Here is a 12,768-nt window from a genome sequence, read left to right as displayed (position 1 = left end):
CGGAGTAGAGCACTTAACTGGTCTTATTAAATAACAACTAAAAATATATTATTGGTTGCCCAACAAATAAACCATTTGCACCCCCCTCATAAATGTAATTTAGAAAATAAAACATACATTTATGCTTAAGTAATCTTGCAACACGCTGACAATGTCTGCCAGGATTTAATGAAACATTATGGGTCTCACCTTTGATGCTTTAACCATACTGCAACTACTTGCCATTTGTGTTCATATATCTAAGTATCTCATTTTATTCTGACAAAGGCTTTTTATCACTTCTTCACTGCCTGCCTACAAGATTTCTCTTGTTCTGCATCCATGCTACACAATACGGAATGTGCCATAACCATCAAAGTTTTATGTAGTCCCTGAAACATACCATATCCCCTGACTTTGATATCTGCTACGATGCTGACTGCTTCTCACATGCATTTCAGCAATACACTGTATGATAAAGACTTTGTGCATTGTATGGAACCTTAACATGCCAAGAATGCATTGCTGGAAACATACTGCATTTCCCCCGACAAACCAAAAACAAACCATAGAAATAGACTTTAAGTGGGACGTTTGAGTGGATATACATATATCAGTTGAATAAATATAGTTTTTAAATCAATCTGTGCAATATGATTTGACAGCATAGGTCTAGCTTGCTCAGGGACAAATATTGTAATAATATGTACACATGCAGGTGTATGGCTTATATTGTCTCTCCTATTTCCACTCCTATTTGATTACACACAAACACAGGCACTGCAGAAGGAGGGAGTCCTGCCCACATAAAAAATTGGACCAAGGCCTACTCAGAAACATGTTAGTGGTTTTAAGCTACAAATAGAGAGCAAATGAAATGAATGAGGAAGCAGTGCAGAGAAATAAAAGCAAATTTATATTGGAGCAAACTTTGTTCCAATTGTTTTATGTAGTCCCTGAAACATACCATATCCCCTGACTTTGATATCTGCTACGATGCTGACTGCTTCTCACATGCATTTCAGCAATACACTGTATGATAAAGACTTTGTGCATTGTATGGAACCTTAACATGCCAAGAATGCATTGCTGGAAACATACTGCATTTCCCCCGACAAACCAAAAACAAACCATAGAAATAGACTTTAAGTGGGACGTTTGAGTGGAGGACATTTGACATTCATTTTTCAACATGAATTTACTTTGGATACACCAGCAATATGGCATGTAAATTTCCTTTTCCCTTTGCAATATTTTCCACCCCACAGATCCTCATTTCAGTGGTGGGCCACATCTGTCTACTCTCTTGTGCATTATCATTGCAGCATGTTTCCACAGTCTACATCTTCTCTCTGTATCTTACTTTTTGTTCCCATTGCATATCCACCCTGCCTGTGTCCTCCTTCCACTTGGGGAACCACAGCCTTATTTTTCCTTGCACATTCCTCCTCTTCGCTCTCCAGCACAAACCTCCTTTACCTTCCACATTTTCTTCCCCTGCACACATCCTCCTTCCCACTTTATATATTTTTGCCTTGTTTATATTTCTTTAAGATGATGTGGTCCAAACAAACTTTAAGCAAAATCGCAGAGAAGAAATGTTCCTATTTCTAGTCTAACCTTCTGGATGTCTAATCCATATTGAAGTTTCATTCATAATGCAACTTATTTATGCATAATATTTCACTTGCAAACAGCAATGTCTTATGCAGTAGAGATGGGCGACCTATGGCTGTTCATCTGCTGTACAGGACTACTGTACACATCTAGACTCATATGCTCAAGATTCCAGATATTCTCATTATACAGTAAACTGGAAGCTTTGGTATTGTCATTTATTTCTTCTCATAAATTGTATCTAAATCATGGGCACCATGGGTAGCTGAGAAACTCCAAGATATTGCCAAAGAAGATTCAGAAAACTTCTTTTAGATAAAATGTAAGCTTATTTAAACATTGCAAATTATAATTAGAACAAATAGTGCCCAGAAGCGGAATCTTGACATTTCTGGGGTATGAAATACATCTTGTACATTTGAAAGCATATTCGTTCTCCTTAAAAGGTTTTCATGTTAAGTGTGTAGGCTTAAAGAGCAGTATGTGGAACAGAAACAATAAGAAAGAGAATGTCAGTAGCTTTGTGAGATCATGGGGTTTATGTGGAAATTCTGCTTTCTATTGCATTACTCAAGAAAGTTGTTAAGAGTGTTTAGATTATAAAGAAAGTAATAGACACTAAAATATACATTCTTTTGTATTTTTCTTTATTTTGCAGAAGCTTTTGAAATGGTAATTCGGCATGCAAGAAATTACACAAACACAATGTTCAAGAATCATTATCAGAACATCTCAGCAAAGGCCATGAAATTTGTTGGTGAGCTATTCACAGACATCTCATTGTACCTGCTGGGTTCCGATATTAATGTAAATGACATGGTAAATGAGTTTTTTGATAGCCTGTTCCCTGTATTATACAGCCATTACCTAAACCCAGGAGTTCATGAAACAGTGGAAAATGTTGAGTGTCTTCGTCTGGCAAGGAGTGACACCAATGCCTTTGGTCAGTACCCTAAAACTATTATGACACGAGTATCAAAATCTTTGCAGGCTTCTAGGGCCTTCCTGCAAGCACTGAACCTTGGAATCGAAGTAATAAACACTACCGATTACCTGAAAATTAACAAAGACTGTGGAAGGACACTGATGAAAATGTGGTATTGCTCCCACTGCCAAGGTGTTTTGGAGGCCAAGCCATGTGCCGGGTATTGTGGATCTACAATGCGAGCTTGCCTGGCTGGTGTGGTGGATATAAATATACACTGGGAGGAGTATATTCTTTCAATAGAGAGGCACACCAGAGAAATGTATGGCATCTATGACCTGGAGAATGTTCTACTAAATCTTTTCTCATTAATTCGAGAGGCTGTTCTACATGTTGAGAAGAACTGGGGAAAACTAAACACATCAGTAAGTTATGCAATATTATGTGCCTTTTTTAATCCTTAAAACTCTAAGTTTAGAGTACCTGTACCTATACTTCTGAAAAACGAATTAAAGGAATGATGGAAATTAGAATTGAATTCTTTCATATAGGAATGGACTTTGTGTTACTGACAAGCTTTCAAATCAGTTAAAGGGAGTCTTCACCAACAGCCCAAGCCATTAAAACATTTTTTCTAATTGATTGTGGCTTTTAAAATTGAAGCTTTTTCAGAAGGACCTACCAACCCCTAACTTGCATACATTAGGCACTGTCAGCAGACACAGGGTTATGTAAGGACAGAAATGCCTTGCGCTCGCCAACACTATGCTCAGGTGCAAAGCAGAGGCGTGCCCCAGACTAGTTAAATGAGAATTAGGTTTTATACTTTGTGGTTTTTAGTGCTGTAGCACTTGCCTCTGGGGCATATGTAAATGACCCCTACATTATCTTAGTATTTCTGTAGTATTCTGGAAGTTCTGTTCCATGTTCACTTGAATCATAGACCAGATATCATTGAGATACATTTTTGTTCCCTTTAGTGCCTTTATATGTTGCTATTAAAACCAGTGCAGAAAAAAATGGAATTTATAGTTTTCCCTACTACAAATTTCAGGTATTTTTTTAAAAAAAATAAAAATATCCTGCCTCTTTATTATGAGGCCATGTCCCTCTTATTTGTGATTGGGAAACACAAAAAAATTCATATATATACCTTGGCTCAGTAAAAATTCTTAAAAAGTTACTTAAAAAATGGCCAGTATGGCTGATATGACCCACAAATAACCCGCTAATTCAAACATGCCAATAGAGGTTACAAACATTCAAAAATGTTAAATGATGACAAGATAATGTGACAAATTGCAATCAAGATGACATAATCATATAGGCCATTTAAGAATAAAAACCAGTTGATATATCAGTATCTCCAACTCCGGCACACCTTCGTAGCCCAATTTGGCTCTGTACGGGTCCAAATGACAATGACTCCCTATGAGGTTAGATTATGGCACCCTAACCCAAAGAAACTTATTTCTGAGCTATATAAAAGGTTAGCGGTCACACTAGGCAACCCGCTTAAGAAAGCCAGGTCCAAATGGGTGGTGGATGTCCCTACTTTAGATGAGGATGTTTGGGAAGATGTGACGGAGAACCTATACAATTCACTCATCTCTACCAGAGATAAAATGGTGCAGTTTAAAATTATTCATAGAACATATATAACTCCCTTGCGACTCAAAGCAATGGGACGAAACCCTAATGCAAATTGCCCTAAGAGTCAAGCATCGGACATGGGCCTCTTTCATATGCTGTGGACTTGTCCAACAATACACACATACTGGTCCAACCTGATTAAGTATATAACAACCCAGGTTCTGATCCCTGGAGTTTTAACTCCTGAGGTATGCCTGTTTGGGCTGGTAGATGATCTAGTTCCTCGTATCAAAACTAGAACATTATTTAGAACTTTGCTCTTCTATGGGAAAAAACAAATAGCTCTTGGATGGATGAGTCCCACTCCTTCCACAGTGAAGGCATGGATAAAGATGATTAATAGTAAACTCCCCATGTTAAAGTTGACATATATGGCTAGGCAATGCCCACAAAAATTTGATGAGGTATGGGGCCCATGGTTGGAGGCTTGCCCAGGGTGGGAACCAAATGTGTAGGGGCTCACACCAGAACACAATCGTTAGAAAAGCGATATTTACCTTACAACTGCAGAAATATTGTTAAGGTAATAAACTTTAATATGGAAATGTACATTTATCATTGTATGTTGAATAACAAACTATATCCCTTTACAACTGTATGTCATGCAAGATGTAGGTGTGTGGTGTTTTGTTGTGTTGTATGTTGTTAAAAAAAGAAAATAAAAACCTTTAAAAAAAACAAAAAACAAACCAGTTGATATAGAAGTGAAGCCTGAAGAAATGTCCAGTACAACTGTACCACGACTCTTTCAGACAAAGAAAATTCTATCAGAGAAGATTTATTACACACGTGTGGGCCAGCAATGTAAAAAGGACTGCTGGTCCCGAGTACAATTTCAAGACATAGTTATACTTATTTCAGAAAGTTCCAAATTAATATATTTTAAAATCATTGAATAGATGGTAATGTGGTATATTCTGAATGGTACATTTGTATATAACCTACACTATTGAATATGTATACCTTAGCAAGAGCCTGCACATATTCCCTTTTAAGGACAAGAAGAGTTTCTCCTAGATCTTCTCCAAATTCTCATTTACCCCTACACAACCTTAGCCACAACTTACACCAAACATGTAATGGCAGCTACCCATAGACTGAAGAGCCTGAAGTGTTGGTGGAATTAAAAGTGCCCAATAGTAACATATTTGGTCTCTGTGCAGAACCACCCATAATGGTTACCTATCACCATAGGCATCTCCTTTTGCCCCAGCATCTCAATAATTATCTCTCTACATTCCACTTCTGCCTAGCATGCAAACCAAAACATTTGGGTCATCTTGGTTCAAGAGAGCACTCTTGGGTGCCATAATTATAGGTATTTGCTTTATTTTTAGATATTTAATATGTTTTGAAATGTTCAGGCCAGTCAGCCGCTTTTTAATTGGAGAATATACATATTGGTGATCACAGAGCTGTGTTAAAATTCATATATATATATTTTCATATTCATTGTGGAGTCCCTCAGCAATTGTCAATGGTACTTTAAGTTGCTCTATTTATTATATGATAACCCCTGATAGTTTTTTGGCAACAGGTATATTGCATATTCTCTAAAGTAAATAACTAAAATTCACCATCTGTCCTCTTTGTAGCTTTTGTCGTATCAAGAAAACAAGCGATGAAAGTATATTTGATCCATCAGTTATTCATGTTTTTTCCCCGTTCTGTAATATTGGATTTCTTTTAATCAGTAGAAAGTTCTTCCTGGAATAAGTAAAGCATTTGGTGTGTTCAGAGTATTAGCTATAATGAGGCAATCTGTCTGTTTGCTCGCCTATTATGCACCAAACACTTCCAATAATCATCCCTGAAGCGTGAGAGATAGATCAGAAAATATTGTTGTTGTCCTTACAGCTAATCGATGATGTCTCAAGAACTGAATATTGTCTCAAAATATTTTCCAGAACTCATTACTTACTGACATACAATGTTATTTTCATTTGTATGGGCTGGATATTTCCTCATTACATTTGAGTTGCTTGTTTTTATTAAACATTGCGTTTGAGAAAAATAATAGGTGTTTATCAAAGTACAAAACTAAATGCCTAAAAGTGTCCATTTTTAATAAGGCAGAAAACATTTGACTGGTTGCAATTTACTGTTTCATATTTTATACCTAGTTAACCCAAATGTTTTTTATAGGAGAATTGCATTGTGCACAGCTCATCATGCCTTTTGCAACAGAGCAGTCCAAGGAGATAAAGTTTTAAAAATTACGTTTTAGAATAGGAATATTGAAAGGGAAGCCATCACGTATATGTCACCCAATCCTGGGGAAACTGCATTTGTTCACCTTATGGAGTACTGTAACACCACTAACAATTTCTTGGAGCCGTTAGCAACCCTTGCAGGTGATGGATTGCACTGTAAAACCATGTCATAAAGCAGTGTGTTTCTTTTCAGTTTTTTTTCTAATAAACAAAACCTATGAAGTGTTTTCTCATATAATGAATTCAGATGCCTTCACTGTGATCTGACATTTCTACCAGTTTCCCCTCCCGTACTTGGGACAATTCAGTGACTGCATTGTAGGTCAGCAGAAACATCTGAATAGTCATACAGGGAAGGGAGTCTGAAACTATCCATACCATGGACCCTGCCCACTACAGATTATTTCTGTGATTTTGTTTTTGTATACTGAGCAGAACAGAATAACATACCACGTGTTATCTGCTTTCTGGCAAATGCAGTACTGTGTACTTATAATGAGGACAATGGTGATCAAATGGCTTCCAGCTATATGACTCATTGCAACAGTGAAGAATATAAAATGCTTGGTTTGGCTGGGTACCTAGACTTCGACATGAGATTAGCACTAGTGCAGGCTGGTAGAGACAAAATATAAGACAGGGACAGCTGTTTGTAAAGTAAATTCAGACACTCTTTTTTGGGCATATTCCTTCATTGTAACGACATTTAGACTGGGTTTCTGCCAGAACCAAATGTACTACAAAGTAATGATCTAATGATCTAATTAGAGCCAGAGCTTCCAGGACCTCCCAAAAGATATGCATATCTAGGGAGCCCTTGCTTTGGGCCATTTGCAGTTTACAGGTTTTCCACGGTGCATAAGGTTGCCGTACATTATGACCTAATGTGCCATTATATTGTGAAAACTGTTCACAACACCATCTTCAATAGTTCTGCCAGATAGTTACAGTAAAAGTAATGGTGTGAGCAGTTGTGAAGTTATTGGTTAATGGTAAAGTTATTAAGAGCTTGACTGTGAATAAAAGTGTTTGTAATTTAGCTACAAGAATGTGGCTCTCAGTTTATTAACACTGTATAGCACCACTGTGGTGTTGGCGAGGGTATGTGAACCCCAACTTTAGTAGATATTGCACCAATACCTTCTAAACTGTCATTTTTGTTTTATTTCTTGTAGGGGCAAATTTACTTATGGTCGAATATCGAGGGTTATTATCGAGGGTTAATTAACCCTCGATATTCGACTGCTGAATGGAAATCGAAGTCGAAGGATTTACCGCAATTTGCTCGATCGAACGAACAAAAAATCGTTCGATCGAACGATTAAATAGTTGGAATCGTTTGATTCGAAGGATTTTAATCCATCGATCGATCGATTTTTCTTCGACCCAAAAAAGATTGCAAAGCCTATGGGGACCTTCCCCATAGGCTAACATTGACTTCGGTAGGTTTTAGGTGGCGAACTAGGGGGTCGAAGTTTTTTTTAAAGAGACAGTACTTTGACTATCAGATGGACGAATAGTCGAGCGATTTTTAGTTCGAATCGTTCGATTCAAAGTCGTAGTCGAAGTTCGAAGTAGCCCATTTGATGGTCGAAGTAGACAAAAAAAAAACATTCGAAATTCGAAGTTTTTTTATTCTATTCCTTCACTCAAGCTAAGTAAATGGGCCCCCCAATGTTTATTTATATTTAAAATGTATTTGTGAGCTGCTACAAAACTTTTATTCCAGACTGCAGCCAACACACTGACAGGTTTACCTGTTCTAATAGGCTGAATTCTAGCATGAGGCACCAATTTAAAATGCAACTGAATTGTTTGCAATAGGAAAAAATGTTGGGTTGAGTAAATACATTAACACGTCCAAAAGGACATGTTAAGGTGATTCTCCTTTAAAAAGTGAGGGCATATACTGGTTTTTTTTTTACCCTAGGAATAAAAAGCTGCTTCTTTGGATTGCATATTAATTCACTGGAGCAGATTTTGTATTGCATTTATTGTATTAAAGAGCTTACAATATAAGAGATTTTGTAAAAACTAGGAATAAATAGGAACTTCACCAAAGTAAGATTTTATGATACTTTTTCAGGCTAATTTATGTCTATTGTATTTTGTCAAAAGGAATTGGGTTTCATTATTCAATAATCGAATGAAAGTATTTTATGGATGTAGCAATAATAAATCTGCCATCTAGTGGCTGCACTTGAATGCAGCTCTCTTTTATTATTATAATAATTATTATTATTATTATTATTACGGCAGAAGGGATGTGCAATTATAATGACAGAAGGAATGTGCAGCAGAGTACCATTTTTGGATCTTACTTTACTGTGAATGTGTGAGTCTAAGTCTACACTAGGTGCAGAAGAGTCAGTAGAGATTTCCTTGCCCTTTAATGGTGGCATTCTTAAACGGGATAAAAAAAATTTGACTACAATGGGATTAAATACTAGAAAAAGGTTAGCGACAGAATTCACTCAGTGAATTGTTCTTTCCTTATTCTAAAACCTGTTTCTGGTATGTATCTGAAGTCTAGAAAAAATAGTGTTTTTCTATCACATTTCTTTGTTCTCCCTATCACAAATCCAGATAAAACTGGGAGAATACAAGATCATGAAAAGCAGAATTTGAAATATAACTAAGAGAGACATGAAATAATACTTTCAAGCAACTATATATATATATAAACCAAAATGCAATACGGTCCGCACTCTCAGGACTTCTTAACAGGAAAAAATGATTTATTGTAGAAGTTACAGACCGACGTTTCGGCCTGGTCCCAGGCCTTTCTCAAAGTAACAATTCAATATTGAAAATGCATTTTATACACATGATAAGGCGGGAAAACAACAGTCTGATTGATGTGATGTAATCGTCAGCATTTAGAGACTGCCAATCAAACCTACTTTCATGGCTGCACATCAGTGTTGCTTAAATCGTTAATTTATCTAAACCCATTATAGGGAACCAAAAGGCCACTGTTACAAAAAGGGCCCAGTGGTGTCCGAAACTTTGCCTGTCTAGCATTGTGGAGGGCTAAAAAAAATTTTCACTTTTTGACTACAACTAATAGTGTGCCGCTTAATTCTCATTCTGTTGCCAAATTGGTTGCCATCTCTGGACCAGTTTGTAAGTGAAAATGAGAAATCATCTGTAAACTGATATATTTCTCAAAACTAGAATTTCCCCTTCAGTGGGGAAAGATTACAATTTTAACATGTAAGGGCAGCTTAAAAGGCACTTTAATATAGGAAAATAGTTTCCCCGACTGGAGGTGCAGGCTAATAGAGCTCCAGTTGGTTAACACAATATTATTTTGACCATAGAAATGCCTGTAGGGAGCATTATACCGCCCACACCAGGAGGTAGCTTCCAGTGAGGACGGCCATGTTTAGTGACAAACATGCACCTGGCTAGAACATTATGTGCATGCTTGTGACATCACACTCATGCACACAAATGAGTAAGATGAGACTTTAACGCTAACAGCCACAGGACATCCACCTGCACTGGAAGCTCCTAAGTCTAACCTGTTTTGATACAAGTAATATATAATGCAAAATAAATCCCACTCAGCATCATGTATTACTGTTGTATGAAACAAATGAAGGGGGGAATTGACCAGCTGAATTAGAGGAGGCCCTAAGAATCCTTAAGAATCCTCAGGGAGAGATCCACTCATTTGGCAATCAATGCAACTGTGATTGTTCTAGTTATTACAAAACAAGAAACGATCAAGAAATATCAAAAGGAGACATGGCTGGCCTTTGGGTAAAAAATGCATTGTGTGCAGTGGTCACTCCCTGAGTAAGTCTTTAAAGTGCTCCACTTATTTACCACTGGCTTGAGACACAGGCAAAGCTGGTTACAACTCTTACCTTTCAGGGCATTAAACAATTATTTTATATCATCTCAGATCTGGTGTCAGTTAATGGAACAGGTTCAGCAACAGAAGAAATTGCAAAAACAGAGGAAATATACAAATCTGCATTAAAAGCAGTGCAACTTTACTGGTGTGTATCCAAAAACCAATATACCCGAGTATATGCCAAGTTTTTCAGCATCCAAAATGTGCTGAAAAAGTCTACCTTGGCTTATACTCGGGTCAGCGGTACCCGACCTGAGTAGCTGAGATTGCAGTCACTTTTAATCATTCCTATACCAACAGTTCACTTGGGGAGAGACTGCAATATCCCACAATGCCCTCTGTTGGTTATATGAAAGAATAACAGTGCGCCCTCTGTTGGTTATATGAAAGATTAACAGTGACTGCAATATCACACAGCGCCATCTGTTGGTTGTATGAAAGAATAACAGGGACTGCAATATCACACAGTGCCATCTGTTGGTTATATGAAAGATTAACAGTGACTGCAATATCACACAGCGCCATCTGTTGGTTGTATGAAAGAATAACAGGGACTGCAATATCACACAGCGCCCTCTGTTGGTTATATGAAAGATTAACAGTGACTGCAATATCACACAGCGCCATCTGTTGGTTGTATGAAAGAATAACAGTGACTGCAATATCACACATCACCCTCTGTTGGTTGTATGAAAGAATAACAGGGACTGCAATATCACACAGCGCCATCTGTTGGTTATATGGAAGAATAACAGGGACTGCAATATCACACAGTGCCCTCTGTTGGTTATATGAAAGATTAACAGTGACTGCAATATCACACAGCGCCATCTGTTGGTTGTATGAAAGAATAACAGGGACTGCAATATCACACAGCGCCCTCTGTTGGTTATATGAAAGATTAACAGTGACTGCAATATCACACAGCGCCATCTGTTGGTTGTATGAAAGAATAACAGGGACTGCAATATCACACAGCGCCCTCTGTTGGTTATATGAAAGATTAACAGTGACTGCAATATCACACAGCGCCATCTGTTGGTTGTATGAAAGAATAACAGTGACTGCAATATCACACATCACCCTCTGTTGGTTGTATGAAAGAATAACAGGGACTGCAATATCACACAGCGCCATCTGTTGGTTATATGGAAGAATAACAGGGACTGCAATATCACACAGTGCCCTCTGTTGGTTATATGAAAGATTAACAGTGACTGCAATATCACACAGTGCCCTCTGTTGGTTATATGAAAGATTAACAGTGACTGCAATATCACACAGCGCCCTCTGTTGGTTATATGAAAGAATAACAGTGACTGCAATATCACACAGCACCCTCTGTTGGTTATATGAAAGATTAACAGTGACTGCAATATCACACAGCGCCCTCTGTTGGTTATATGAAAGAATAACAGTGATGGCAATATCACACAGCACCCTCTGCACATGGTAGTGGGACAGTGGGACAATGCACACAGTAATCCGTTTGGCAATTCTCTGTCACTATCAGCTTTGCAAAGAAGTCCGGTTGATCGCTGGGGGGGTCGCTTTGGCAGAATGTGCGCTGCTGGGAGACAGGGCTGTAGTTGTGTCTAGGCTTATACTAGAGTCAATAAGTTTTCCCAGTTTTCGTAGGTAAAATTAGGTACCTCGGCTTATACTCGGGTCGGCTTATACTCGAGTATATACGGTAATATCATTTTTAAACATTACCCATGTCATTAGTAGGGGGCAGCCTTCAGGCTAGCTGATATACGTGTCATGGGGAAAATGAGGGTAGGTGATATTTTCACCTGTATAGGCTTTTACACAATAAGACAGCTCTGTGACTGTCAATATATTTGCAAAATACATTGCCTGGCCTCTAAATGCTTCTCTGAGCTGCTTTTTTGGATTGTATTAAAAACAGAACATTATAAAAATGTGAATTCAAATAGTTCTAATTTTGGCAATTAAGAAATACGACTATAAATGGTTTACCATGATGTTTCTGAACAACTCATTTTTAAAGTTACCCTTCCAACGAAATCCCAACCATAACCATAAAACTTATCATCCCAAAATGTAGGCTATTTATGTTATTGATGGGCTGAAACTTTAATGAAATAGATCCCCACAGGACTTGCACGGATAGTTGAGTAGAGTTCTCTATCAGTCACATGGTAAAATAAAATCTGATGCTTTAATAAAATGCTGTAATGCTTTTAAGACTTCAGACAGGAAATGAGCAGGACTACTTAGCCCAGACAGTCTATTTATAATATAAGCAGTGAATTATCAGGGTACATGGGTTTTACTGCCATGAATACACAAGCCTGTAGGAATTTTGTAGTTTTAATGTCCCATTTACATATTATCCTATAAATTATAACCATTTTTTTTGTTATAGAATGTCAGATATGGCTTAATCAATAAGAAGACTGCATCATGTCTCCATCTATTGCAGTGTTGTTATAGTCATAGAATTATTTTCTAGTGCATTTGTTGCTCTGCTACTTTACTCTGATAATCTA

At 37.5% G+C, this 12,768-nt stretch overlaps 1 protein-coding gene across 1 annotated transcript in view; it reads left to right on the top strand.

Moving 5' to 3' along the window:
• Positions 1–12,768, top strand: part of gpc3.L (glypican 3 L homeolog) — a 227,096-nt gene that overhangs the window by 80,012 nt on the left and 134,316 nt on the right. Inside the window, exon 3 of the mRNA XM_018230004.2 lies at positions 2,255–2,946. Within this exon, the coding sequence (XP_018085493.1) occupies positions 2,255–2,946 (692 nt within the window). The remainder of the gene's footprint in view (positions 1–2,254; positions 2,947–12,768) is intronic.

The sequence above is a fragment of the Xenopus laevis genome, chromosome 8L (genome assembly GCF_017654675.1).
Source record: "Xenopus laevis strain J_2021 chromosome 8L, Xenopus_laevis_v10.1, whole genome shotgun sequence".
Lineage (NCBI taxonomy): Eukaryota > Metazoa > Chordata > Amphibia > Anura > Pipidae > Xenopus > Xenopus laevis.
Note: the sequence above shows the minus strand (reverse complement) of the source record. Positions and strands in the feature narration are given on the sequence as shown.